This window comes from Monodon monoceros, unplaced genomic scaffold (assembly GCF_005190385.1).
Source record: "Monodon monoceros isolate NGI ecotype Baffin Bay Population unplaced genomic scaffold, NGI_Narwhal_1 Super_Scaffold_6, whole genome shotgun sequence".
Taxonomy (NCBI): Eukaryota; Metazoa; Chordata; class Mammalia; order Artiodactyla; family Monodontidae; genus Monodon; species Monodon monoceros.
The window spans coordinates 34,920,226-34,947,381 of NW_021703783.1; the positions used below are offsets into that span (position 1 = coordinate 34,920,226).

The 27,156-nt window shown below is 35.6% G+C and overlaps 1 protein-coding gene across 2 annotated transcripts in view; it reads left to right on the forward strand.

The window, feature by feature from the left end:
* ARID2 (AT-rich interaction domain 2) overlaps positions 1–27,156 on the forward strand; it is a 168,112-nt gene that overhangs the window by 138,843 nt on the left and 2,113 nt on the right. For both annotated transcript variants that reach the window (XM_029204619.1, XM_029204620.1), the window contains exons 17-20: positions 15,632–15,770; positions 15,863–15,948; positions 18,783–18,906; positions 18,996–19,087. In XM_029204619.1, coding sequence (XP_029060452.1) covers positions 15,632–15,770; positions 15,863–15,948; positions 18,783–18,906; positions 18,996–19,087 — 441 coding nt within the window. The remainder of the gene's footprint in view (positions 1–15,631; positions 15,771–15,862; positions 15,949–18,782; positions 18,907–18,995; positions 19,088–27,156) is intronic.

The window sequence follows — 27,156 nt, forward strand, 5'->3', positions numbered from 1 at the left end:
GAGAAAAAGTAGAAAGAAATAATTGGTAGAAGAAAGAAAGAAAGAAGGACGGAAGGAAGGAAGGAGGGAGGGAAAGAAAGGGAGGGAGGGAGGGAAGGAGGAAGGGAGGGAGGAAGGAGGGAAGTAAGGAAAAAAAAGAAGATAAAGTAAAATAAAGTATAAAATAAACAGTTATATAATAGTAGAGTGGTAATATTTATCTTATTTCTTCAAAAAAATTTAATAGACAATTTTTAGAGCAGTTTTAGATTTATAAAAATGTTGAGCTAGTAGTGCAGAGTTCTCATATTCTCCCTCTTCCCTGTGCAGTTTCTCCTAATATTAACACTTGAATTCTTGTGGTACATATGTTATGATTGATGAGTAGTATTTATACATTATTATTAACTAAGTCCATAGTTTCCATTAAGATTCACTCTTTGTGTTATAACTTCTGTGGATTTTGACCATGCATGATATTGTGTATCCACCATTATATTATCTTACAGAATACTATTACCACCCTGAAAATCTGCTATGCTTCACCTATTCCTTTGACCCTACTGCCTCCCTTCCTAAACCCTGCTAACTATTGATTTTTTCTTTCTTTTCTTTTCTTTTTTTTTAACTATCTCTGTATAGTTTTTCCTTTTCCAGAGTGTCATATAGTTGGAATCATACAGTATGTAGCCTTTTCAGACTGGCTTCTTTCACCAAGCAATATGTGTTTAAGGTTTCTCCATGTCTTTTGTGGCTTGATAGCTTATTTTTATTGCTGAATAATCTTCCATTGTTTGGATGTACCAGTTTGCTTATCCATTCAACTATAGAAGGACATTTTGGTTGCTTTTGGTTTTAGACAATTGTAAATAAATTCACTATAAACATTTGTATGCAGGTTTTTGTGTGGACATACTTTTTCAACTAATTTGGGCAAATATTTAGGATTACAATTGCTTGATCATATGGTAAGCCTATGTTTAGCATTGTAATATACCGCCATACTGCTTTCCAAAGTGGCTCTGCCATTTTGCATTCCCACCAGCAATGAATGAGAGTTCCTCTTGCTCCACATCATCGTCAGCATTTGATATTGTCAGTTTTTTTTCAATTTTAGCCATTCTGTATCTCTGTTTAAATTTGTATTTCCTTAAGGACAAAAGATGTTGAGCATCTTTTCATATGCTTATTTACCATCTGTTTATCTTCTTTGGTGGGGTGCCTATTTAGATTTAATTCATTTTTTTTTCGGTTTTTGGGTTTTTTTTGTTTTTTGTGTTTTTTTTTGGCTGTTTTGGGTCTTCATTTCTGGGCAAGGGCTTTGTCTAGTTGCGGCGAGCGGGGACCACACTTCATCACGGTGCGCGGGCCTCTCACTATCGTGGCCTCTCTTGTTGCGGAGCACAGGCTCCAGACTCACAGGCTCAGTAGTTGTGGCGCATGGGCCTAGTTGCTCTGCAGCATGTGGGATCTTCCCAGACCAGGGCTCGAACCTGTGTCCCCTGCATTGGCAGGCAGATTCTCAACCAGTGCGCCACCAGGGAAGCCCCTAATTCATTTTTTAATTGGGCTGTTCGCCAAGTTCCTAGTAAGCCATGGATGTTAGATTTTGTCAAATGCTTTTTGTACATCTGTTGATATAATCATACGATTTTTCTTCTTTAGGCTATTGATGTGATGGATTGCATCAATTAATTTTTGAGTATTGAACCAGCCTTCCATACCTGGAGTAAATAAATAAAATAAATAATTTTTTTCCCAGCTTTGCTCAAGATATTTATTCAGTGCTCTCACAATTGGCCTCAGTGGCTCAGCAAAGGAGTAGAGCAGGGTAGGGGGGCCCACAGTGAAAAAGTGCATCATTCTTCATTAGTATATAATTCTTTTTATACATTGTTTGCTTTGATTTGTGAATGTTTTTCTTGATGATTTTTACATCTATGTTCATGAGAGATACTAGTCTGTAGGTTTTCTATCTTTGTGTGAGTTTAATACTAGGGTAATGCCTCATAGAATGAATTAGGAAGTATTCACTCTGCTTCCATTTTCTTGTAGGCATCATAGAGAATTGGTATCATTTCTACCTTAAATGTTTGGTAGAATTCAGCAGTGAAACCATCTTGGCCTAGTGCGTTTTTTTTTTTTTGGAAGGTTATTAATTATTGATTCAGTTTCTTTAATAATTACAGACTTATTCAGGTTATCTACTAATCCTTGTGTGAGTTTTGACAGATTGTGTCTTTTATTGATCCACTTCATCTAAGTTACCAAATTTGTGGCATAAAGTTATTTATAATATTCCTTTATTATCCTTTTAATATCTGTGGGGTCAGTAGCTAGAGCTCCCCTCTTATTTCTGGTATTAGTAATTTGTGTTTTCTCTCATTTTTTCTTTTTTAAGCTGGCTAGAGGTTTATCTCTTCCAGCTTTTGGTTTTGATTTTCTCTCTTGATTCCCTGTTTTCATTTAATTGATTTCTCCTCTGATTTTTATTCTTTCTTTTCTTTTGCTTGCTATGAGTTTACATTGCTCTTCTTTCTCTAGTTTCCTAAGATGGAAGCTTAGATTATTGATTTTAGATAGTCTTTTCTAATACATACATTTAATGCTATAACTTTCCCTTTGTATACTGCATTAGCTATATCCCACAAACTTTGATAAGTTGTATTTTCATTTTCATTTAGTTAGAATATTTTAGAAGTTTGTTGTTTGATCTCCAAATATTTGGGGATATTTCAGCTATCTTTTTGTTAGAGATTTCTAGTTTAATTCCACTGTGATCTTAAAGCATACTTTTTACAGTTTATTCTTTTAAATTTGTTCAGGTATGTTTTCTATCCCAGAATGTGGTCTATCTTGGTGAATGTTCATGTAAGCATGAAAAAAAATGTATTTTCTGCTATTGTTGGGTGAAGTATTATATAAATGTCAATTAGATCCAACTGATTGATGGTGCTGTTTAATTCAGCTACATCCTTACTGATTTGCTGCCTGCTGGAACTGTCAATTACTGATAGAGGTGTGTGGAAGTCTCCAAGTATAAAGATGGATTTGTCTATTTCTCCTTGCAGTTCTATCAGATTTTGCCTCATGTTTTGATGCACCTTGTGTTAGGATTACATACCTTAAGAATTGTCTTTGTGAAGAATTGACCTCCTTACCATTATGTAATAATGTCCCTTGTAATATCCTTGTTCTCAAGTCAGTTTTTTCTGAAATTAATGTAATTAATCCAGCTTTCTTTTGATTAGTGTTAGCATGGTACATATTTTTCCTTCCCTTTACTTTTAGTCTATCTCTGTCTTTTTATTTAACCACACATTGTTTTTTATTTACTCTGCCAGTCTTTGTCTTTTAATTAGTGTACTGAGACCAGTCATATTTAAAGTGATTATTGATGCAGTTGTATTAATGTCTAGTGTATTTGTAAATGTCTTCTGTTTATTTCACTTGCTTTTGTTTCTTTCGTCTGCCCATGTTATTCTGCTTTTTTGGTTTTAATTGAGTACTTTATATGGTTCCATTTTCTCCTCTCTCTTACCATACCAATTATACTTCTTTGAAATTTTTTATGGTTGTCCTAGAGTTTGAAATATATATTTACAGCTACTCTAAGTCCACTTTCAAACAATAATATATGGCTTCATGGATATTTTAGGTACCTTGTAACAGAGTATTCTTCTTTCCTCGTGTCCGTTATGCCATTGCTGTCATTCATTTTACTTATCCAAAAGCTATAATCACCAAATACATTGTTCCTAATATTATTATTATTATTATTATTTTTTTTTTTTTGCGGTACACGGGCCTCTCACCATTGTGGCCTCTCCCGTTGTGGAGCACAGGCTCCGGACGCGCAGGCTCAGCGGCCATGGCTCACGGGCCTAGCCGCTCCGCAGCATGTGGGATCTTCCTGGACCGGGGCACAAACCCCTGTCCCCTGCATTGGCAGGTGGACTCTCAACCACTGTGCCACCAGGGAAGCCCTGTTCCTATTATTTTGAACAAACATTCCTCTATTATAATCAGTTAAGAATAAGAAGTATAAAATATTTTACCTCCATTTGTTTCTTCTCTAACACCCTTCCTTTCTTTATATAGAGCTGAATTTTTGATCTCTACCACTTTCTTTGTCTCTAAAGAACTTCTTTTAACATTTCTTGTAGGCAGGTCTACTGTGCAAATGCACTCAGTTTTTGTTTGTTTGAGAAAGTATTTATTTCTCCTTCACTTTTGAAAGGCAGTTTGTGGGCACAAAATTCTAGGTTGGTGAGTCTTTTGCTTTCAATACTTTATAAATATTTCACTCTACTCTTTTTGCTTGCAGGGTTTCTCAAGAGACATCCAGTATAATCTTATCCTTATTCTTCTATCAGTAAGGTGTTTTTTTTTCCCTCTGTCTTCTTTCAAGATATTTTGTCCTTGGTTTTTAGCAGTTTGAATATGATATGCTTAAGTGTAGTTTTTTACATTTATCCTACCTGATGTTCTCTGAGTTTCCTAGATCTGTGGTTTGGTGTGTCATTAATTTTGGCAAATTCTCAGCCATTCTTATTTCAAATATTTCTTGTTTTTTTCTCTCTTTCCTCTTTCTGCCATTCCCAGTACACATATGTTACATCTCTTGTAATTGTCTCCCAGTTCTTGGATTTTCTGTTTCCCTTTTTTTCATTCTTTTTTGTCTATATTCTTCAGTTTGGGAAGTTTCTATTGACATATCTTCAAGCTCACCAGTTCTCTTTTGCCATGTGCAGTCTACTGATGATTTTATCAAAGGCATCCTTTATTTGTTAGTTTTTTTTTTTAATTTCTAGCATTTCCTTTTGATTCTTAGTATCTTCATTTCTCTGCTTACATTCTCTTCTTACATATTACAGCTTTTTTCATTAGAGCCTTAGCATATTAACCGTAATCATTTTAAATTCCCAGGATGATAATTCCAAAATCTCTGCCATGTCTGAATCTGGCTCTGATGCTTATATTGTATCTTAAGTCTGTGGTTTTTGTTTTGTTTTGTTTTAACACCTAGCATGCCTTATAAGTTTTTGTTAAAAGCTGGACATGTATCAGTTAATAGGAACTGAGGTAAATAGACCTTTAGTGTGAGTTTAATGTTTATCTGGCAAGGAGTTATGCTGTGTTTAATGTTTGCACTTGTGTTTGGGTTTCCTTAGATTCTCCTTTTAAAGTAGAGTCTGTATCTTACTTACAGTTCTCTCCCTTGTAATCCACAGTCACTATACCGGAGCACTGTTGATGTGCTGATAAGGTATTGGGGAGGGGAAGCATTCTATAATCACATGATTAAATTTCACCTTTTTTTTTTTTTTTAAGTGGATTTGAGTCTAGGGGCTCTGACTTTGAGAAGAGTTTCTTAGCCTTTATTTTTCTCCCTTTATGTGAGAGAGGGAGTCTAAAGGGGCTCAAGTTTTCTGATTGCTCTTCCCCTTGGTCAGATTAGGCTCTGGTAAAGTAATTTTTCTTGAGAGCAGGCCTTAATTAAGGAGAAAAGAGCACCCTGGGCATATTTTAAAATGTTACTTTCTCACTCTCCCTGTTGGAAGTGCTAGGGAGTTGTTCTCGTCTTCACCGTGAGAACCTGCTATGGTTCCTGGAAATAAAACTCACAAAAGTGTGGGCTTTCCCCAGAGACTGGCCCTTCAGGATTTTTTGCCTTTCAAGATAGTCCATACTGGGTCTCCATCAATTCCTGCTTCAGTATTCCTACCAGTTACTGACTTAAGCAGTTTTTTGAGTTTCTCTGTATTCAACTGTCTGTCTAGTTTTCAGGGAAAGAGTTTGCCTTGTGACCTCAGTTCTCTGATATTTTAAGAAGAGTTGTTAATTTTCATTTTGTTCAGCTTTTTTCTTGTTCTGAGGATGGGAGTGACAACTTCCAAGCTCTTTATATGTATGAGCAGAAACTAGAGGTCCTTATTCTTATCTTTATTCTTACTAATATATTATCAGCATGATGTTAACGTCAGTTTATAATTGAAATATATAAACAATGTATGATTATATTTTGTCTTTTTTTTTTTCAAAGAAAGGATACCCCCAAAATTCCCTGTAATAAAAAACACCTATGAACTGCTTTTTAAATTCTTTGTCGTTGGCGAAAGCACTCAATACCTCTGGGTAGCCAGGAATTTACATTCATTGTTTTCAGTACTATGTTTCTTGGCCACAGTGTTCTTTGAATGGGCAGTGTGGGGATAAAGGAGAAATTTGAGAGAGCCCCTCCAACTTACCTCAACAATAGGATCTCTGCTTTTTGCCTTATGTATAGGGGTTTTAAGTCATATTTTGTTTGCACAATGGGTTCTACTGCTGTAAAGATATTTGAAAGCCACGTTTTTAGAATATGCTTGTCCTCATAGATATCTAGTTAATAATTGCTACTGAAAAGGTGAAAATTAATCTCCCTTTGGGAGGAGCATAGTCTATGTTGTTTTTCTATTTAGAATTCCATCATTAAAGGTCAAACAAGAAATGTAAAGGATCTCAAATTTATTCTAAACAAACATTTCCAACAGGGAAACTTCTGTCTAGGAACCAGGGTGTATTATTTGTACTAATAAAATCAATATTCCCTGACCACCCTGGAATCTACTCAAGTGATGCTGAGGTTCAAATTACTGGGTTCCTACTGAACCTTATACAGTTGTAGTTCCTCCTAAAGATTCTAACATAGGTTTTATTACTCCTACTATACAAGCATGAATAATATTTTTGTATCAAGGTGAGGTTTAAATAACTGTTGGTCTCATGGGAAATAATAGAAAATAATAATAACCACCAGCTTTACTCTATGCTACGAATGAATAAAAACTTATAAAAACTTTTAGGTACTAGAATTTGTATTCTCAGTAAAGGTGCTTCTACTTTGTCTAGAAATATCATCCAAAATTTAGGGTAAATCTTTAATTTCTTCTAGTAATTGAAATTTCAAAAATATTGTAGTCATTTTTAATAGTAAAATGAAAAAATTGAAATATTTGACAAAAACTGATGGCATTTTTATATATTTTATTTAATGTAAAGAAGTATCTAAAGACCCGTTGAGTGTGATATATGAAACTGCCATCTTGATTATTTGAAAATATTTGACAAGTAAGATATCCAGGGTGGAAATTTCTAATTCATGATACTGTGCCTTCATCAGTGACTGCTTACTTCTAGTTAAGTTGCCAGTTTAAGTTGAAATTAATCAATAAGATTGATCAACAGGATGGGTTACATGGAATAGGAGAATGAAATTCATTTTATAGCATCTTTTGTCAGAATTTTGTGGTCATAAAACCAGAAGATGTCTTCAGAGGGTTGATGCTTTGGCTTCTAGAAGTTTTTTCACATTAGTACAATATCTGGCACACAAAAGGCTTTTAATTAATATTTGTTGAGTGCATTAATTGAATGAAGATTAACTAGATTGATTATGTAGTCAACAGTTCTTTGCTGACCTAGTTTGTTGGCATTGTGTCTTTTCAACCATCAAGATAATAGTTCATCATTGTGCTATTTTTATATTTATAAAATCATTTGTATTTTATGTAAAAGCTCTAGAATCACTGGGTATTTTGCTAATACAACTAATAAGCCTTTATAAACGTAAGATTAATTTCATGTAATCTTTTTGGTAACAGTTTGAGGAGTATGTGTTCTTTGTGTTCCTTAACTACTGACCTGCCGTAAATAAAAAAGTATTATTAGGAAAAGTCCCAATTTCCTCCACAGTTGATGACAGAGTTGTTTTTTGGTTTGTTTTTTATTTCTGTTTTTTTTTGTTTGTTTGTTTTCTACCTTGCTTCCTTCTTCCAAACACTGAATACCAAAGACTACTTAAAGATGGTACCTGAAAGCAAAAAGTTATATGCCATGAGACAAATTTGCCAAATTGTGTTGAAGTCCTTTTCATTGTTACTTAAAATATTTGGGAAAAGAATTTCTTGGGGTGAGAATCTAGCCTGTAGATTCTTTATTTATTCTTGGGAAACTGCGTACAAAATAAGGAGAATTATGTACCAATGCTAATCTCAAGCCTAGTATGCTTTCAGAATTTGCCAGCATTTTAAAAACAGAAAAAATTTATAGCATAATAGATACTGTGTATAAAAGTGTAGTGCCTCAGGTTTTACCAAGTAATGAATGTATACATATTATCCAAGTAAACAATTATGTATTCTAGTATAGTAGAAAAAATATTAGACATATCTGGTTTCAAATCCCAGCTCTTGCCACATAGCTCTGTGGCTCTAGAAAGTTATAGAAAGCTTGTTTCCTCAGCAGTATAGTGGGGATAGTTTTGCCCTCTTCAGAGAGCCATCATAGAATTCAAATAACATGATGTTTGTGAATATGCCAGATACATAATAAGCCCTGAGCAAACAGAAGTTCAGGTACTTTACACTGTGTGCAGCTTTGTCAAGAACAGTGTGAGGTAGTATACTGCCATAGCTTTCAAGAAATTCAGGCAAGTATCCAAAGTCTCAAATTTATTTGTGTGCTTTATCTCATTAAAAACACACGAATACACACATCACCATTCAGTTTTATCTCCAAGCTTATGTTTAGTTTATTAAGCATAACATTATTGTAATGCCTAAATTGTGCAAATATACTTCCATACTACTTTTCAAATAACTATTATTTTAGCCCATATTCAGATTTTAGTGGAGGGTTCACATTTTTTTTTTTTCTTTGCTGTATGCGGGCCTCTCACTGTTGTGGCCTCTCCCGTTGCGGAGCACAGGCTCCAGATGCGCAGGCTCAGCGGCCATGGCTCACGGGCCCAGCCGCGCCATGGCTCACGGGCCCAGCCGCTCCACGGCATGTGGGATCCTCCCAGACCGGGGCACGAATCTGTGTCCCCTGCATCGGCAGGCGGACTCTCAACCACTGCGCCACCAGGGAAGCCCAAGAGGGTTCACATTTTAAAAGCACGTTTAAACAAGATCCCTGAGAACATGTTGTCTGTTTTGCTATGTGAAATATGCGACTGCGTCACAGAGCAGTAGGTTAGTGGGAGTTGGTGCTAGAGGATCAAAGAGCAAATACAGAAATCCTTTCCTCTGTTAGTTTTTAGTAATATGACTACTCTTATTAATATTTTATTATAATATTATTGATATTATTACTTATTAGGAGGAAAGGAGGCAGAGCCAAAGGCAGTTGGTTTTGGCTGTCCTCCTTTGGGAACCCCCTTCCTCGGTGGAGATATTTCCCATAAATTGTTACTGGGAGGCAGGACGATAGGCCAGACACTTGCTTCTTTCCTCATTGCCTCTGGTAGCTAAGCCAGTCAGTCAGTCGTTCCTATCTGTGGCTTTGAATCTGGACTGACTGGGGCAAAGGAGCTGAGAGTGGAGAATTCATTTCTGTAGCAACAGCAACATTTAGTTTCCAAGAACACAAGTACTGATTTTGGGCTGTCCAGTTTGCATTTGTAATTTTTAGTCCTATATTAAAGCAATAAACTAATTTCTTTTAATAGCTGTCTTTTTTTTTTTTTTTTTTTTTGGCCGTGCTGCGTGGCTTGTGGGATCTTAGTTCCCTGACCAGGAGTCGAGTCCGTGCACCCTGCAGTGGAAGCTCTGAGTCCTAACCACTGGAACGCCAGGGAATTCCCAGTAGTTGTCTTTTTTTATATATTTTGAACTTTAACAACTGGATATAATAAAATTTAGGTTTAGTCTCCCAGCAAGGTTGTTGGTTTGGGCTTCCCCCACCTCCAAGTTTTAGCAGCTTTTTACTAAATCTTTAAATACAAATAATGTGTACCTTTGACATTTCTTTTGCCATAGAATATTATCTGTGTAAAACAACTAGATGTCAAGGGTTGAAGTAAAAGGTAATTGTTCTACAACTAATAATATAGCTTTTTTTTAAACCTAAAATGCGTTTGCAGTGTAGATTTTTTGATATATCATTTATGTGCATTTATTAACATTTAAATGCACACCTTGCTTTTAAACTAAAATTTTCTTATAAAATATATATCCCATGTGTTTTAAGTCAAATTAAATTTTTTTTTGCAGCAGGAGGGCTATTAAGAGGGATATGGAATACTTTTTGGTCATTAAAGAAAAATAGCCTGCCAAGAACTTGAGCAATTAAGAAAACTGTAAATGAAACTACCTGAACTGAAGTGCTATTTTCAGCCCTTTTAGTTATGTTTTAAAGACAAAGAAAACAATCTTAGCTTTATAGATACAGATGTTTGCTTTTAAACTGTTCTTTTGCATATGGTGAATTATTAAAATATCATAACATTTAAAATGTATTATTAATATATTACCTCCTTGCATAGATTGCAGGCTTTTAAGTAATGAAATCTTAAAGTAGTAGAAAAAGTGTGCTTCATTTACTTCACTTATGTTTTCATGATGCCTAAAGAAGTGTTTGATGGTAGGAAAAGTGACAATAATAATCACACTATAGATTACACCAATAAAGTAATGGTTTTTAGCTTTTAAAAGTTTTGGTACAAAGTGATTTAACCTTCATTGTTTGCTTAGGGGAGTTGGAATCAGGAAACTTGCACCTAGTAGCCTTATGTGAATAACTTGTTTAGTTTAACCAAACAGCTTTTCACTAGGATAAAAGAAAAAAGGAATTTGGCTGAAAGGGATTTCAGTGAAAGCATAAAAGCTAATCCTGAGCTTTAGCTGCAGTTATTTACGTAATGAGCAGGGGACTAGCCATTATAAATTGTACTGATGATGTAATTGAAAATAATATATATCTTTGAAAGATGGCCAATGACTGAGAAAAAAAGCATCAGATATAGTTACTTTAATAAATGTATTAGGTATTAAATTTTGTATCACTTTGTCAAATATTGTAAATCTAGTTTCTATCTTTTGTGAAAGTAACAGGATCAAAGAAAAAGTGTTGTTTCTATTGTTTTTAGTTGGAGTAGCATTTATATTGTTACACTTAAGTATAAGATTCAGTAGAAAGGAAAAGATAGAAGATGCAAAAGAACGGGTAGTTTATGAAGGAACACAATAGAATCCAGTATATAAGTGAAGGAGTTAACTCTGAAAACAGTGACTACTTCTGGGTAATATCCAAGGGAAGGAAAGATGATTAATGACAGAAGATTTATTATATAGAAAAAGGAAGTTAAGGAAGCTCTAATAGAGTAACTTAAGTTCCTTCAGTAATCTTTTTTTTTTTTTCCAGAGATATGAAAGTCCCTATACACTAATACAGGTGAAGATGAGCTCTAAAATAGTAAGATTGAGGTTCAGTGTTTAACAGAAGGTGAAAGTTTGGAGCAGTTTCTGTGGGGAATGTTTTTAGGAGCAGAAATTAATAAAATGAGTTGTGAGTAATAGTAAGAGTCACTTGATAATCGGGACCATTAACTTGGAGGTGGGCTAAATTTTATTGAGCACAGCTTGACAGTTTGGGAATAGTTGTGGGAAAGATCTCAGAGTAGATGATTAGTCGGGTGGGCAAGGTTTAAAAAAAAGAGGTTACCAGTGCCACCACTACAACAACTACTACTAGTAATAACGATCGTGATGATAATTTATTGTTGGCATACTATTTGCCAAATAATTTTATACGTATCATCACATTTAAGCCCCCCAGCCACCCTGGAAACTAGATTAACAGTAAGTAAAATGTGTTTCAGAGAAATGTTGTTTGCTCATTTCCTCTGCCTGTGGTTGTGTGTGGGGAGGAGGGGAGGCACCCTTCAGATGGTACATGCCAGAAATTATATATTTATTACAACAATTTTTCAGCAGATGGCAGTAAAGAATCTTAAGGAAGGTATTCTTTAAATTTGTGCAAAGGCACCATATAACCATACTGTGGCAGCAGTATATAAAATTGTATCAGTAACAGACCCAGTCTTAGACTCACAGACATAGAAAACAAACTTAGGTTTACCAAAGGGGAAAGGGCATGGGGGAAGGATAAATATATGTATAACTGAATCACTTGCTGTACACCAGAAACTAACACAACATTGTACATCAACTATACTTCAATTAAAAAAACAAAACAGACTAGTTTTGTTTAAAAAACACATATACACAGAGAAGACTTAAAGCATATATACCAAAATGTTAGCAGTCTGGATAATTGGATCACAGAGAATTTTTATTTTCATTTGGTTGCTCTTTTGAATTTTTCTGATCTCTTTAAGTGAACATGTTGTTTGTTTTGGGGGACTTGGGGTAGGTTGTTGATGGAAAGGTAGTAGGAAGATTGTTTAGACACACTTGTAAACAGTAGTGACATCCCACTTCATGTCTTATTCTTCTCCATCTCAGAAAAATCCATAGTGTTCTGAAAACTCACTGTTTTGCATTGAAATTACATTTAAGCATTTTAAATCCAGATATTCCACTTAGGGGATTTGGAATCCCTAAGTTCTCTCCACCCTCATATGATCACTGTAGCCAACTTCATCACTATTTTAGAACTTCACCTTGTACCATAGTCAGTCAGAGTCTGGTTTGTATGACTTGAACAGTTAGATGAATAAAGAGAAAATAGACTTAGGATGAAGGGAAACATAGTAGGTAAGAGGGAAATAATAGATTCTGTCTTGGCCAGGTAAAGTGAGCACTTAAAAATTCTTGTCTTAAAACCACACACACACAGAGTTTTGTATATTTAGTAATTTAAATTGATCTAAAGAAATACTAACTACGTCCTTTTTTCTTGTGACTGGTGAATTCATCAATTTTGTGTATTGTAAATAACCTTGATTCATGTAATGTATTGCAAAATAGTTTAAAAATAGATACCATTTTGACTAGTGACAAGTAGTAGTACATTTGGATTTTGGTTTGTGTGTCTGTGTGTGTGTAAACAATTTTACTTTTCAATTAATAAATTAATAGTATTTAGGTAAAATCTTAAAAATACAATAAGAACTGTTTTCTTGTGACAGTTGCACTCCAGTCATATATTTCATATTAATGAAATCGCATTATGAGTACTGAAAAGTAAAAGAAATTCCAAAACTAAAAATGTACTTACTGATTTTAGTTACACAGTAAACTTTTTAAAAAATTACATCCCCATGAGTTATTTATTTTATAACTAGGATTTTGTACCTTTTGACTTCCTTCACCTATTTCACATTCCGCCCTCCCATCTCCTGCCCCTGACAACCACCAGTCTCTTCTCTTTACCGATGAGCTTAGTAGGAGGGTTTGTCTTGTTTTGCTTTGTTTTTCTTTTTTTCAGCTTCCACATATTAAGTGAGGTCATAGGGTATTTGTCTTTCTCTGTCTGACAAATTTCACTTAGCATGATTCCCTTGAGGTCCATCCATGTAGTCTCAGATGGCAAGATTTTGTTCTTTTTTTATGGCTAATATTTCTGTGTGTGTATGTGTGTGTGTGTGTGTGTGTGTGTGTGTGTATGTACCACATTTTCTTTCCACTCATCTGTCGATGGACACTTAGGTTGTTTCTGTATCTTGGCTGTTATAAATAATGCTGCAGTGAACATGGGGATGCACATATCTTTTCAAGTTAGTGTCTTCATTTATTTGGATAAATATCCAGAACAGGAATTGCTGGATCATATGGTAGTTCTATTTTTAATATTTTGAGAAACCTCTATATTGTTTTCCACAGTGGCCACACCAATTTACATTCTCACCAAGAGTGCACAGGGGCAGGGGTTTTGTTTTCTCCATATCCTCACAAACACTTCTTATTTCTTGTGTTTTTGATAGTAGTCATCTGCACAGATGTGAGGTGATATCTCTTTGTGGTTTTGATTAGTGATGTTGAGCATTTTTTCATGTACCTGTATGTCTTCTTTGGAAAAATGTCTATTTAGAACCTTGACCCGTTTTTTAGTTTTTGGGTTTTTGCTGCTGAGTTGTATGAGTTCTTTATATATTTTGGATATTAATACCTTATCAGATATATGATTTGTAAATACTTTCTCCCATTCAGTACATTGTCTTTTCATTTTGTAGATTGTTTCCTTTGCTTTGCAGAAGCTTTTTAGTTTGATGTGGTCCCACTTGTTTATTTTTGCTTATTTATTTTTGCTTATCATCGGCTTTGTTTTTGGTGTCAGATCCACAAAATCATTGCTGAAGCCTATGTCAGGGAGCTTACCACCTATGTTTTCTTCTAGGCGTTCTATGATTTCAGGCCTTACATTCCAGTCTTTAATCCATTCTGAGTGAATTTTTTTGTATGGTATAAGAGAGCAGTCCAGTTTCATTCTTTTGCATGTGGCTATCCAGTGTTACCAATACTGCTTATTGAAGACAATGTCTTTTTTCTATCATATATTTATCACAAATTAATTGACTATATATGGGTTTATTTCTGGGCTCTCTGTTCTGTTTCATTGATCTGTGTGTCTGTTTTTATGCCAATACCATACTGTTTTGATCACTATAGCTTTGTAATATAGTTTGAGATCACAGCACATGATGCCTCCAGCTTTTCATGTTTCTCAAGATTGCTTTGGCTTTTTGGGGTCTTTTGTGGTTTCATACAAATTTTAGGCTTGCTTGTTCTATTTCTATGAAAAATGCCATTGGAATTTTGATAGGGATTGCATTGACTCTGTAGATTGCTTTGGGTAGTGTGGACACTTTAACACACTACACCAATATTAATTCTTTGAACCCATGATAGTTTTACAATAAACTTTTGGTAAGTATTTATATAGGTGAATATAAATGGTATGAAATATGTCAGTTACAATGATTTTTGACCTTGTCTTTTATAATTCAGTATTTAATTATTTTGATTAAAATTTATTTTAAAATGCCTATCATTTCCTGAAGGAATATTAATTTGAAATATTATATATGTGCTCCACATCAAAAATTGGCTCACATATAGACATGTTTATCTGACATCCATAAAAAATTAGATCCTGAGAGAGCTGCCATAAACTTCAAAGCTATTGACTGTATAAATATTTGAGTTACTAATTAGTAATTGAAGTCTTTTAACGTATTCTTTGCTGCCTGGATTCCAGTATTCTTTCATTACCATGTATTCTAATTAACAAGGGAGCATAGTATCTGATTTTCTTCAGGTTTCTGTCCTTGGCCGGATACACTCAGGCATTTGTATTATTAATATTAAGCCTCAGGGTCTGTGAGTGAATAGGGTGTGATGTTGGAGAAACGAGAGACATGACTTCTTAAACACAGATGGACATACAAAATGTGAATTCAACTAAAAAGAGTCATCAAAATGTGTAGCCTTTAGATTTTGAGATTGAATATGCTAGAGTTTATTATATGTAATATGAAACCTGATAAATGCTTGAGCAGCTTCTAAAAGTACAAGAGTATGGTATTTGTTTATAAGATAATGTTCTGTTGTGTTTTAAAATGAAATTTTATTTACTTTCAAGAGATTCTTAACTGACCTTCATTGAAGGTAGGGAATTAAGAATGAAACACTAAGCTTAAAACAAATTACCAGAAGTGTTCAGAACAATTGAGTATTTGACTTTAAATATAAGCAGAAATTTAAAAAATATTCTTTGAAATGAAATGAACTTGAAATTTGTTTGCACTGTTTTGCTTAATATTTCTATACATTGACCTGGAGCTTTTATATTAGGAGAGCAGGTTTTCTATTTTAAAGAACATATCTAAGTGTTAGAAAACTTCTACTGCTTTTATTTTTTGTAGGTGGTTTCAGACCCCCTCACAGGTTTTCTACCATGCAGCAACTGAACATGGAGGGAAGGACGTATATCCAGGGCAGTGTCTTTGGGAAGGTTGTGAGCCTTTTCAGCGACAGAGGTTTTCTTTCATTACCCACTTACAGGTACACTTTCTTAATACTATTTGGTTTGTAACTCATTTGGTTGTGTTAAAGATCTTGATGCATATGTTTTTTACTTCCTCTTTCTCAAAAAGGACAAACACTGTTCAAAGGATGCCCTGCTTGCAGGATTAAAACAAGACGAACCAGGACAAGCAGGAAGTCAGAAATCTTCTATCAAGTAAGGAATCTAAGTTCACTTCCTGTTGCACATAAAAAAAGACAAATCAGGAAACCAGGCAAAACTTAGTAATAAAAGGCAATTTAGTATATCGGGAGACAGGAAACCTGGGTTGTAGTCCAGCTCTACCATTAACCAGCTATGTATGTGACCCTGTTCAAATTGTGTAAATGCCCTAGGAATCACTTCTCATTTTGGCTGGACCGCATGGTCTGTAAGTACCTTGTAGCTCTAATATTTTGATTCCACTTTGTAGACAAGTCATTGGAAGTAATGACAGATGATATATGAGAAATGCTTTGTAAACTGGAAATAAATATATGGTTCTTTGTCCTTTGAGAGAGTAGCTGAACATGTACTTGATAATGGCAAAGAGATTTATTCTTACAGCTACTCCTGAGGAGAGGCCAAGGTGGCATGTGAGGGTCCAATATAAAGTTGTATCTGTCACATTTACTATATGGTTATTCATTTACCTATTATTTCATGAACACATACTTGTAGTCAGGTTCTGAGTTAACTGTAGATTCCTGTAAGGTCCTTATTAGATTTACATAGTATTTCCTGTTCTGTTTCTGAGGCCTTTAGTTGTAAACTCTGTAACCTGAAAAATACAGTCAGCCCTCCATATCCTTAGGTTCGGCATCTGAGGATTCAACCAACCAGGGATCAAAAATACTTGGAAAAAAAAAAAATTTCAGGAAGCTCCAAAAGGCAAAACTTGAATTTGCCATGCACTGGCAACTATTTGCATAGCATTTACATTGTATTGGGTATATAAGTAATCTAGAGATGATTCAAAGCACACAGGAAGATGTGTGTAGGTTATATGCAAATGCAGTCATCGCTCGGTATCTGCCTGGGATTGGTTCCAGGATTTTGGTATCCACAGAGGGTCCTGGACCCAATCCCCCATGGACACCAAGGGACAAGTGTATTTTAAATTCTCATAATGTGAAAATAAATTAATTTGTCACCATTTATTGAGATACTGCTGTGTACTGGGCATTATGCCAGACATAGGGAATTCTAAGAACAAGATATAGTGTAACTTCACAGAGTTGAAATTTTAGACAGAGAACCAGAAGTATAGGAACACAGAAGCTGCTTACATACTTTATTCATTCCATTACTGTTTACTTTATTCTCTCCATTACTATTTATTCCACGTGCTAGGCACTAAGGTATAGCACGAGGTATACGTGACCAAGATGTTTTGCTGTTTTCAAGTCTGGAGATGCAATGAGAGGTATAGGTAATTCTTATTATATGGTGTAATAAGTCCTGAAATGAAGATATGCACAAGACACTGTGAGAGCCCACCTAAACCAACCTAGGAGACCAGGGAAGGCTTTCTGGTAGAAAGCACATCCAAACTGAGACCCAAAGAATGAGGAGTAAATAGCTGAGGGTTTCATAAGCCATAATCATGAGTTTGGATTTTACCTTAAAGGCAGTAGAAAGTCATTTTTCTGCCAAGTATCTTTTTCTGTAAATTTCACTGTACGGTTGACCCTCGAACAACACAGATATGAACTGGGAGGATCTACTTATATGCGGATTTTTGTCGCGGTAAATACTACAGTGCTGCACCATCTGTGGTTGGTTGAGCCCACAAATGTGGAACTGTGGATATGGAAGGCCAGCTGTAAAGTTATATGTGGATTTTTCACTGCGGAGAGAGTGGGTACCCCTAACTCCCATGTTGTTCAAGGGTGAACTGTATTTAATTTCTATGTATTATGTGGCCTATAAGAGTATGTTGCAGTATGTTTGATTTTGCTCAAATTTGGAGGAACTTATATTTGGTATATCAGTTACAATCAATCAAAAATCTTTGTCACTTATACATATAATCTAATAATAATTTTCATCTGTGTCCATATACAGATATCCTTACTTGTAGACATCTATAAGTAGATATTGATAAAAAGTGGTTTACAATTTAAAGATTGCTTTTATGTTAACTTACTTAATATTCAGAATGACTTTACTTATGTAAAAAGGTGCCAGAAATATCCCCACTTTACAGATGCAAAACCTGAAGCACAAAGGGGCAAACTGATCTTGAAAGTCGTGCAGCTGGTTAGTGTCAGAAATAGGATTTCCTCACTGTGAGCCAGTGCTCTCGCCACTCCTGCCCCACCAGAATACAGCAGATACTGATACAATTTTTCTGCTTGGCGAAGGAAACCTAGAGTAGTTTGAAATCTGATTTTATATAAAATCTACCTCTGCAGTCCCTCCATTCTGTATCTTTCCTAAAGGACAGTAGAGCTATACTGAAAGAATTGATTGAAATTAGTAAATAATGAAGAAAAATTATGTAACATAGTAATAGTTTGAAGTGTAATAGTTGGCATAATTTTGTATTATTATCATATTAGGTTATCTTTTCCTGGGTGACCTATACATATACCAGTACATTCTCAGGTAATATTATTTTACTCCTAGGTACAGTTTAGCAAAAATAATTTGCAGCTCAAATTGTAGACTAGTCTTTGTTAACATCTTTACATTGCATTCAAAGATGTGAACTTCACAACTTTGAATACTATGTTGTATTTATATATGGGCTGTACCAGAACATCTGTTGTTTGCTTTAAAGTTGATAGATCGGAAAATAAAAGACTTGAAACTTCTCCTTGATACCGAGAGCCCTTATGCCTAGGCTGACACAAGAGTAAATATTACTACTGGGCCACGGGAGCTTTTACTCACCCTGTATCCAGAGTTTCAGAGTCACCACCTTAGGGGTTGGCAGGTTGGTCATTCGTTATCAGTCTGTCTGCTGCATCATGTTAACAATCTCTTTCTCTCTCTGGTCAATTTAGGCAGCCAGCTGTAGGGGGCACAAGCTCAACTCCTAGAGCACAAAAGGCCATTGTGAATCATCCCAGTGCTGCCCTTATGGCTCTTAGGAGAGGATCAAGAAACCTTGTCTTTCGAGATTTTACAGTGAGTAAGCCTCGAAAGCCTTATCTGTAAGTGTGTGCACGCTGTGTGATTTAGATCTTTATTCTTTTTCTTTTCTTTTCCTTTTTAAGGATGAAAAAGAGGGACCAATAACTAAACACATCCGACTAACAGCTGCCTTAATATTAAAAAATATTGGTAAATATTCAGAATGTGGTCGCAGGTGAGTAATCTGTTTACTGTAGCCAGAGTGAATCTAGATTATTTTACTTTTACCCATAAGTTAATAAGGTTAGATGCCTGCATTTTATTCACTGCTTTTCGCATCAATTTTTGGATATGTCTGAAAGCTTATGTCAAGCTCAGGCCATCATGGATTCTTAAAAGCCAAAAGAATAGAAGTTGAAACAACCAAAAGGTTTTCTTTTAACTTGTTTCATTAGGTTAAATTTCTTGCTGGTCATAGAATTGAAGTTTATTTTATTTATTTATATTCATTTATTTTGGCTGCATTGGTTCTTCATTGCTGCGTGTGGGCATTCTCTAGTTGCGGCGAGTAGGGGCTACTCTTTGTTGCGTTGCACAGGCTCTAGGCACACGGGCTTCAGTAGTTGTGACACACAGGCTCAGTAGTTGTGGCTCGCGGGCTCTAGAGCGTAGGCTCAGTAGTTGTGGCGCACGGGCTTAGTTGCTCCTTGGCATGTGGGATCTTCCTGGACCAGGACTCGAACCCGTGTCCCCTGCATTGGCAGGCGGATTCTTAACCACTGCGCCACCAGGGAAGCCTTGGTCATAGAATTTAGAGCAAAAAGTAGATCTACAAGAGAAAACTTAGGAGTTTACTGGGAGGAAAAATGAATTGCTCACTTGAATCATGTGGAATTAGAATGGAATTCAGTTTGATAATTACCGTTTTAATGAAACCATCAAAGCCATACGTGTGCTGAGATTCACTATAATACTCTGAAGTTTTAAAAGTTACATTTTAGTGAACTTAAGAGAAAACTTAGGGTTTTGTAGATCTATAGCAACTGGAAACAATAACTCTAACCCTAGAGGGAGCAAATGTGGATTTGCCTCCCTTGTCTCCCTTGAAGCTTGAAGCTAATATTCTAGTATTATTCGTCCTCCATCTTCAGCTGACCCACCTCAGGCTCCTTCATCGGGAAGGTGTACTCTGGTGCATCTTGCCTTCCCGGTAGTGACTTTCTCTCCTAGCCTCTCTCCTCTCACACACTATTAATCGAATCTACCTTGGTTCTCCTCCCCCCATTTTACCTTGTGTTAGGTCTTTAAGGATATTTCTTGCAGTAACCTTCCAACTGGACTTTCCAAACATAAAAACAGTGCCATCGATTACAAAAAAAAAAAGCAATTAATTTAACTATATCAAACTTTAAAGCTTCTGCAAATTAATGATGAATAAAACTTAAAACTAAAGTTTTTAAAAAGTATTTTTAATGACAGAAGTTACTATATTTAGTGTATCAAGTATTCCCACAGAGGAATAAGAAAAATTCTTAACACTCAAATGAAAAATAAGCATAGTTTTTCAGGGAAAAAAAAAGAAATATGAAGGTTTTGTCACTAGCATCTCCCAGCTTCATTCATGAGTTCTTCCTTCCTTTCTCACTGTATTCCCCTCCCCACCCCTCCTTTTGCTACATTTCAGTTTTAGCCAAACTAAACCACATGCAAGACGTCTTTCGTGTCTCACTTTTGTACATTTGTTCCACTGCTATATTGCCCTCCCTGTGTTGTGGCCCATTTAGTATCTGCAAGCCCCCGTGATTCAGCTCAGACGTTGGCTTCTGTGTGCTGCTTTTCCTATGCTGTGTTCCCCTTCCTCACTGAGTTTGTTCTTCTCTATTTTTGTAACATGTCTGTCTTATAACATTTCATCTTACTGTTTTGTAAGTAGTTATTTATGTGGCTTTTTTCCACTACTGACCTAACTACAGATTTTCTCTGATTAATCTTTGTAGCCCAATTGCCCAATACATCAGAGATAATCCCTACTTCCTATTCATCCTTCAAGTCTCAACCCAGGTCACCTCTTCCTTTCCTGACATCTCCCTCACTACCTACCCTTGACCTAAGGTGCCCCCCACACATTGCTTTGTTACCACCTTACATGATGAGATCTGTGAAAGCAGGGGTTGAATATTTGTTTTTGTGTCCTCAGTGCCTAGCATAGTGTTGGGAATATAACAGTGATTCAATAAGTATTTGATTGATAGACAGATGGAAGGGAAGAAGGTCTCAAAAATTCATTTTTTCCTAGAGTTCTGATCTGGAATTTGTGTAGACAGTTGGAATTCTAAAAGTAATTTTATAACTTTTCCCTCACATTCAAATTGTACATTCTTAGGCTTACAGCAAAGCCACTTTGGCTACATCTAATATAATTATTGAACCAAAGTTTTCATCTTACAGTTTGTGTTTTGTTGTTGATTTTGTTATTTTATTTAACTCTAAACCTTCTAGATGTCTTTTGGCATCTTCAGGTGCTATGATCTTAGAAAAGCAGAAGCAGAAGAATTAAAACAATCTATTAAATTCTTCCCATTCGCCCTCCCAGTCTGGGTTGAAATCCCCATGTAGAACCTCTATCGAATATCTCCAGTAATGAGGAGTTTTGCTAGAGCAGGAGTACTGACAGAATCTGGCAAAACATATGTGAAGAAAAAAGTGTAGGAAATCAGGTATTGAAAAAGATAATTCTTTGTTGATATATTTCCTCGTCTCTGGTGGAGTAAGTTAACAGGTGTGATTTTTTTTTTTTTTTTAACTAAAGCAAATTCTATTTGCAATAAGAAAATTACAGGTCAACAGGAAGATATATGGAAATTTACTTTCATTCTTATAGTACAGTATACTGAAGAGTATGAAATGTCAGCATTTTTTAAAATTTTAAGTTCAGAATCTGATTGAATAATGTAAACTTTTGGGCTTCCCTGGTGGCGCAGTGGTTGAGAGTCCGCCTGCCGATGCAGGGGACACGGGTTCGTGCCCCGGTCCGGGAAGGTCCCACGTGCTGCGGAGTGGCTGGGTCCGTGAGCCTTGGCCGCTGAGCCTGCACGTCCGGAGCCTGTGCTCTGCAACGGGAGGGGCCGCAACAGTGAGAGGCCTGCGTACCGCAAAAAATAAATAAATAAATAAAAATAATGTAAACTTTTAAAATGCAGTTTATCTCCTTTATGACTAAACTTGAGCTTTGGAGAATTGCAATATGTTTCTCCTGTTTTTGATGTATACCTTTTGTCAGTGTAACACATGGGTCTTATTTAAAAATCAAATGATACTTTCACTAATAATGAACAATCTGAAAAAGAAACGAACAGTTCTATTTACAATAAATCAAAAGAATAAAATAATCACATTAACCAAGGAGGTGGAAGATTTGTACATTGAGAACTATAAAACATTGCTGAAAGAAATTAAAGAAGATGTAAATAAATGGAAAGACATCCTTTGTTCATGGATTGGAAGACTTAATATAGTTTAGATGTCAATACTACCCAAAGCAATCTACAGATTCAATGCAACCCCTATCAAAATTTCAGTGACATTTTTGCAGAAATAGAAATATTTGTTCTAAAATTCATATGGAATCTCAAGGAACCTTGAATAGCAAAACTATCTGGAAAAGGGAGAACAAAGTTAGAGGACTCATACTTTCTGATTTAAAATTTCACTGCAAAGCAGTGTATAATCAAAACAGTGTACTGTCTTTAGTGACATAAAGACAGACATATTAACCAAGGAAACAGATTGGAGAGCCCAAACATATGTGGTCCTTGCATATGTGGTCAAATGATTTTCAGTAAGGATGCCAATTCTCTATTCAATGAGGAAAAGATAGTCTTTTCAACAAATGCAGTTGGGAAAACTGGAAATTCACATGCAAAAGAATGAAGTTGAACCCTTACCTAACACCATATGCAAAAATTAACCCAAAATGCATCAAAGACCTAAAAGTAAGAGCTAAAACTATAAAACTCTTAGAAAAAGCTTCATGACATTGGATTTGACAGTGGTTTCTTGGATATGACACCAATGGCACGGGCAACAAAAGAAAACATAAATGGAATTTCATCAAAATTAGAAACTTGTGCATCAGAGGACACTATCAATAGAATAAAAAGACATTCAACAGAATGGGAGAAAAGAATTACAAATCAAGTATCTGATAAAGGGGTTAATATTCAGACTATGTAAAGAACTCCTAAAACTCAACAACAAAAAGAAAACAAACCAAATCAAAAATGGGCGGAAGACTTGAATAGAAATATCTCCAAAGAAGATAAATAAATGGCCATTAAGCATATGAAAAGATGTTCAACATTACTAATCATTAGGAAAATGCAAATCAAAACCACAATGAGGTACTACTTCAAACCCATTAGAATGGCTATTATTAAAAACAAACAAACAAAAAATCGAAAACAATTAAGTGTTGTCAAGAATGTGGAAAAATTGGAACCCTTGTGTGTTGCTGATGGAAATATAAAATGGCACGGCCACTGTGGAAAAGAGTGTGGCCATTCGTCAAAAATTAAACATTTCATTCTACCTTCTGGGTATATACACAAAGGAATTTAAAGCAGGGAGTTGAACAGATATTTATGCACCATTTTCATGGCAGCGTTATTCACAGTAGCCAAAAGGTAGAAGCATCCCACCGGTCCATCAACAGAGGAATGGATAACTAAAATGTGTGTGTATGTGCAATGGAATATTACTCAGCCTTAAAAAAAGAATGAAATTCTCATACATTCTACAACATGGATAAACCTTGAAGACATTGTGTTAAGTGAAATAAGCCAGGCACAAAATGACAAATATTGTATGATTCCACTTAAATGAGGTACCTAGAAAGTAGAACAGTGTAACAGCCCCCAGCAGGGGGTTGGGGGAGTGAGGCAGTGGGGGGTTCTTGTTGGTTGTGGGGAGATGAAAAAGTGCTGGCGATGGATGGTGGTGATGGTTGCACAACAGTGTCAGTGTACTTCATGCCCCTGAACTGCACACTTAAAGATGGTTAAAGTAGTAAATTTTGTATTATGTATATTTTACCGCAATTTAAAACTAAAAACAAGAACAAAGGAGGGATTTGGGGAAAATGCAGAGTGGCTACTAATGAGTATTTGGTTTCTTTTGGGGGATGATGAAAATATTCTAAAATTGATTGTCGTGATGGTTGCACAATTCTGTTAATATACTAAATACCACTGAATTATACACTTTAAACAGGTGAATTGTGTGGTATATGAATTATGTCTCAATAAAGCTGTTATAGAATTTTTTAAAATTAAATGGTAAAGCTTATAACAAACTATATAGTCCCCTACTTCACCCTTCCTACCCACATCCAAGGAAGAGCTTTCAACAAGTTGAGCTAATTTTTCTGGTATTTGCCTCCATGTTTCTAAATAACATGTTTATGTTACTGTTTCTTAATTTACCTATTTTACACTTTACCTGTTGACTCTCTTTCTATTGAACACTGTTAAAACCTCTCTTCCTTAGGCTTTTCATTTCCTCATAATATTGTTACATCTTAAATCAGATGTTGTTGTATTGTTTGACGCTGAGCCACGTGCTACTGTTGTACATTTCTTTTTCTCTCTTTGTTTTTGCGGGGTTAATGATTGTCTTGCTTCTTCATTAGCTTTTAATGGGCCTAATGCTGATCTTCCCATATATTTCAATCAGTATCTTTCAAGCCTATGTATAAGCTATCTAAAAAACACAGTTGTTAAACCTCTGTCAGTTCTACATTTTTTTCCCCTTGGAAACTGGCCTTGGTAGTCTAGACAGCTTACTCTGTAGGCCTGGTGCACAGCTGTCCCTGGGAATTCCTTCTATGTTGAAACCTTTTTCTTGAATCCTACTTACTTCTTTTTACTTGAGTTCCTCCCTCATTGTAGTAAGGTATGTCCTCCAATAATTTCAAGGCCCTACCTGTCTGAAAATGTTTTTAGTCTACCCTTAGTCTTGATAGTTTGGTTAGATATAGAATTCTAGATTGAAAAATCACTTTCCTTTAAAAATCTGAGGACATTGCTCTAATGTCTTCTAGCATGCAGCTTTGCTGTTGACAAGTCCAGTGACATTCTGATTCCCATTCCTTTGTATGAGATCTATTCCCCCCCACCCCCACCCTCCAGAAGTTGTTAGGGTCTTTTTTTTTTTTTTCCAATTTCTGTTATTCTGAAATTTCATGAATGCTGTGTCTTGTTGTGGGTGTTTTTTGTTGTTGCTATCATTGAAGTGGGCATTTCATTTCAGTGGATCCTTTCAGTCAAGAGATTCATGTCCTGAAGTAATGGGAAACTTTCTCAAATGTTTCTTTTTATAATTCCCTGCTATCCATTGTCTGTTCCCATTTCTAGAACTTCTGGGTTTTTTTGGATGCTAGACCCTTGTAGAGCGATCCTCTTTCTTTTCTTTCTTAGCTTTCATTTTTGTCAGTTGAATCTGTTTTCTAGAAACTTCCTTGACTTTATCATCAAATCTACTGCATTTTTACTTCATCTGCCATACTTTAAATTCTAAGACCTCTTTTTAAGTTGTCAGTTGTTGCTCTTTTTATAACATCCTATTCATAGAGGATTTGGGGCTTCGTGTTATATTTTAAGAATGAAATACCTGCTAGCTAGTTGGAAGCTCTGGATGCATGACCCCCACGTGTCACTAGTGATTGCCATTTTAGGGTGACCCCCGATGAACCAGTTTGTTTCCTAGAAGCCCCTCAAACGTCAGTCTTCGTAGAGATTGTTTCTCCAGGGAAGAATCTTTGATTTCCTTGCCTTTAGAAGTGGGCAACTTGAAGAAGAGTCCGTGAGGGCATGCACTGTGGAAACAGAATTGGGGGTGGGGTGGGTAGGAGCAACTCACTGGGGTCGAGTACGTTCACTTTCCTTCACGTCGTCTATGTCTCTGTAAGTCCTAACCCTTTCTGGTTTAGTTCCTCCAGAAAATAAATTTCTTTTATTCATTTTGGGAGGGAAAGGAGATGAACTTGCATCAAACTGTGCTATTTTCCTAAAAGCTGATTTGTGTCTTAAATTGTTTTCACTAATGCTACTTACAAATTATTTCTTATCTATTAAGTGCATTAAAGTGACACAATGTTTATCCTTTGTTAAACATTTCAAAAAGATAAAGGAACTTTTGAAATTTGAAATTGAAAGAATATCATTTTATACAACAAAAAAGGCATATTTCATTTTTTATCTAGTGAGTGCTTATTTAATTCTTTAAAACCTCCCAATATAAAAGATATTAATTTATATCAAAAATGAAATGGTTACTTTAAAATCATCCTAGTGATTGAAATGTAGTCTTTCTAGTTTTATCCATGTGACATAAAAATAAAAGAAAGAATACTTTTTAACATGTGACTGTTCATCAGTTTGGAAAATATGATTTTATTTGTTAAGCTTTTGAAAGTAAAGGCTTTTTGCTTTGTCAAAATGTTCATTGATTATAGAGGGGAAATAATTTGATTCCACTTAGTAGGTTATTTTTAAATCGAGTTTTTTATGGCTATTTTTTCTTTTCCAGAAAAAAAATTGTAGACATTTTATAGTTCATTTAAAAATGTGTTAGATAAACTTTTGAAGTAAATCATGCCTAAAGAAAAGTAAAAAACAACAGAAGTGTGAAGCTCAATGAACTGTCACAAAGTGAACCACCGCATAACCAACCATCCAAGTTAGGAAATTGATCAACACCAGTTCCACGGAGTCCCTCTGAGTGACCCCAGTCTTTACCCCGTCCTTGTCTGTGGGACTACTGTCCTGATCTATAACACCATAGATTAACTTCACTTGATTTTGAACTTTATATAAGTAAAATAGTATAGTATATTTTTTCTTGTGCTAGCTTTTTTTTCTCAACATTGTTTGTGAAATTCATTCACGTTGCATGAAGTAGTACTGTGTATATATAGCAGTATAAAATTCTGTTGTATGAATATACTCAAATTTACTTTTTCCATTCTTTTTTTTTTTTTTTTTTTTTTTGCGGTATGTGGGCCTCTCAGTGTTGTGGCCTCTCCCGTTGCGGAGCGCAGGCTCAGCAGCCGTGGCTCACGGGCCTAGCTGTTCCACAGCATGTGGGATCTTCCCGGACTGGGGCACAAACCCGTGTCCCCTGCATCGGCAGGCGGACTCTCAACCACTGCACCACCAGGGAAGCCCTCCATTCTATTTTTGATGGACATATGGGTTGTTTCCAGTTTGGGACTATTAAGAATAATGCTGCTATGAACATTCTATGAAC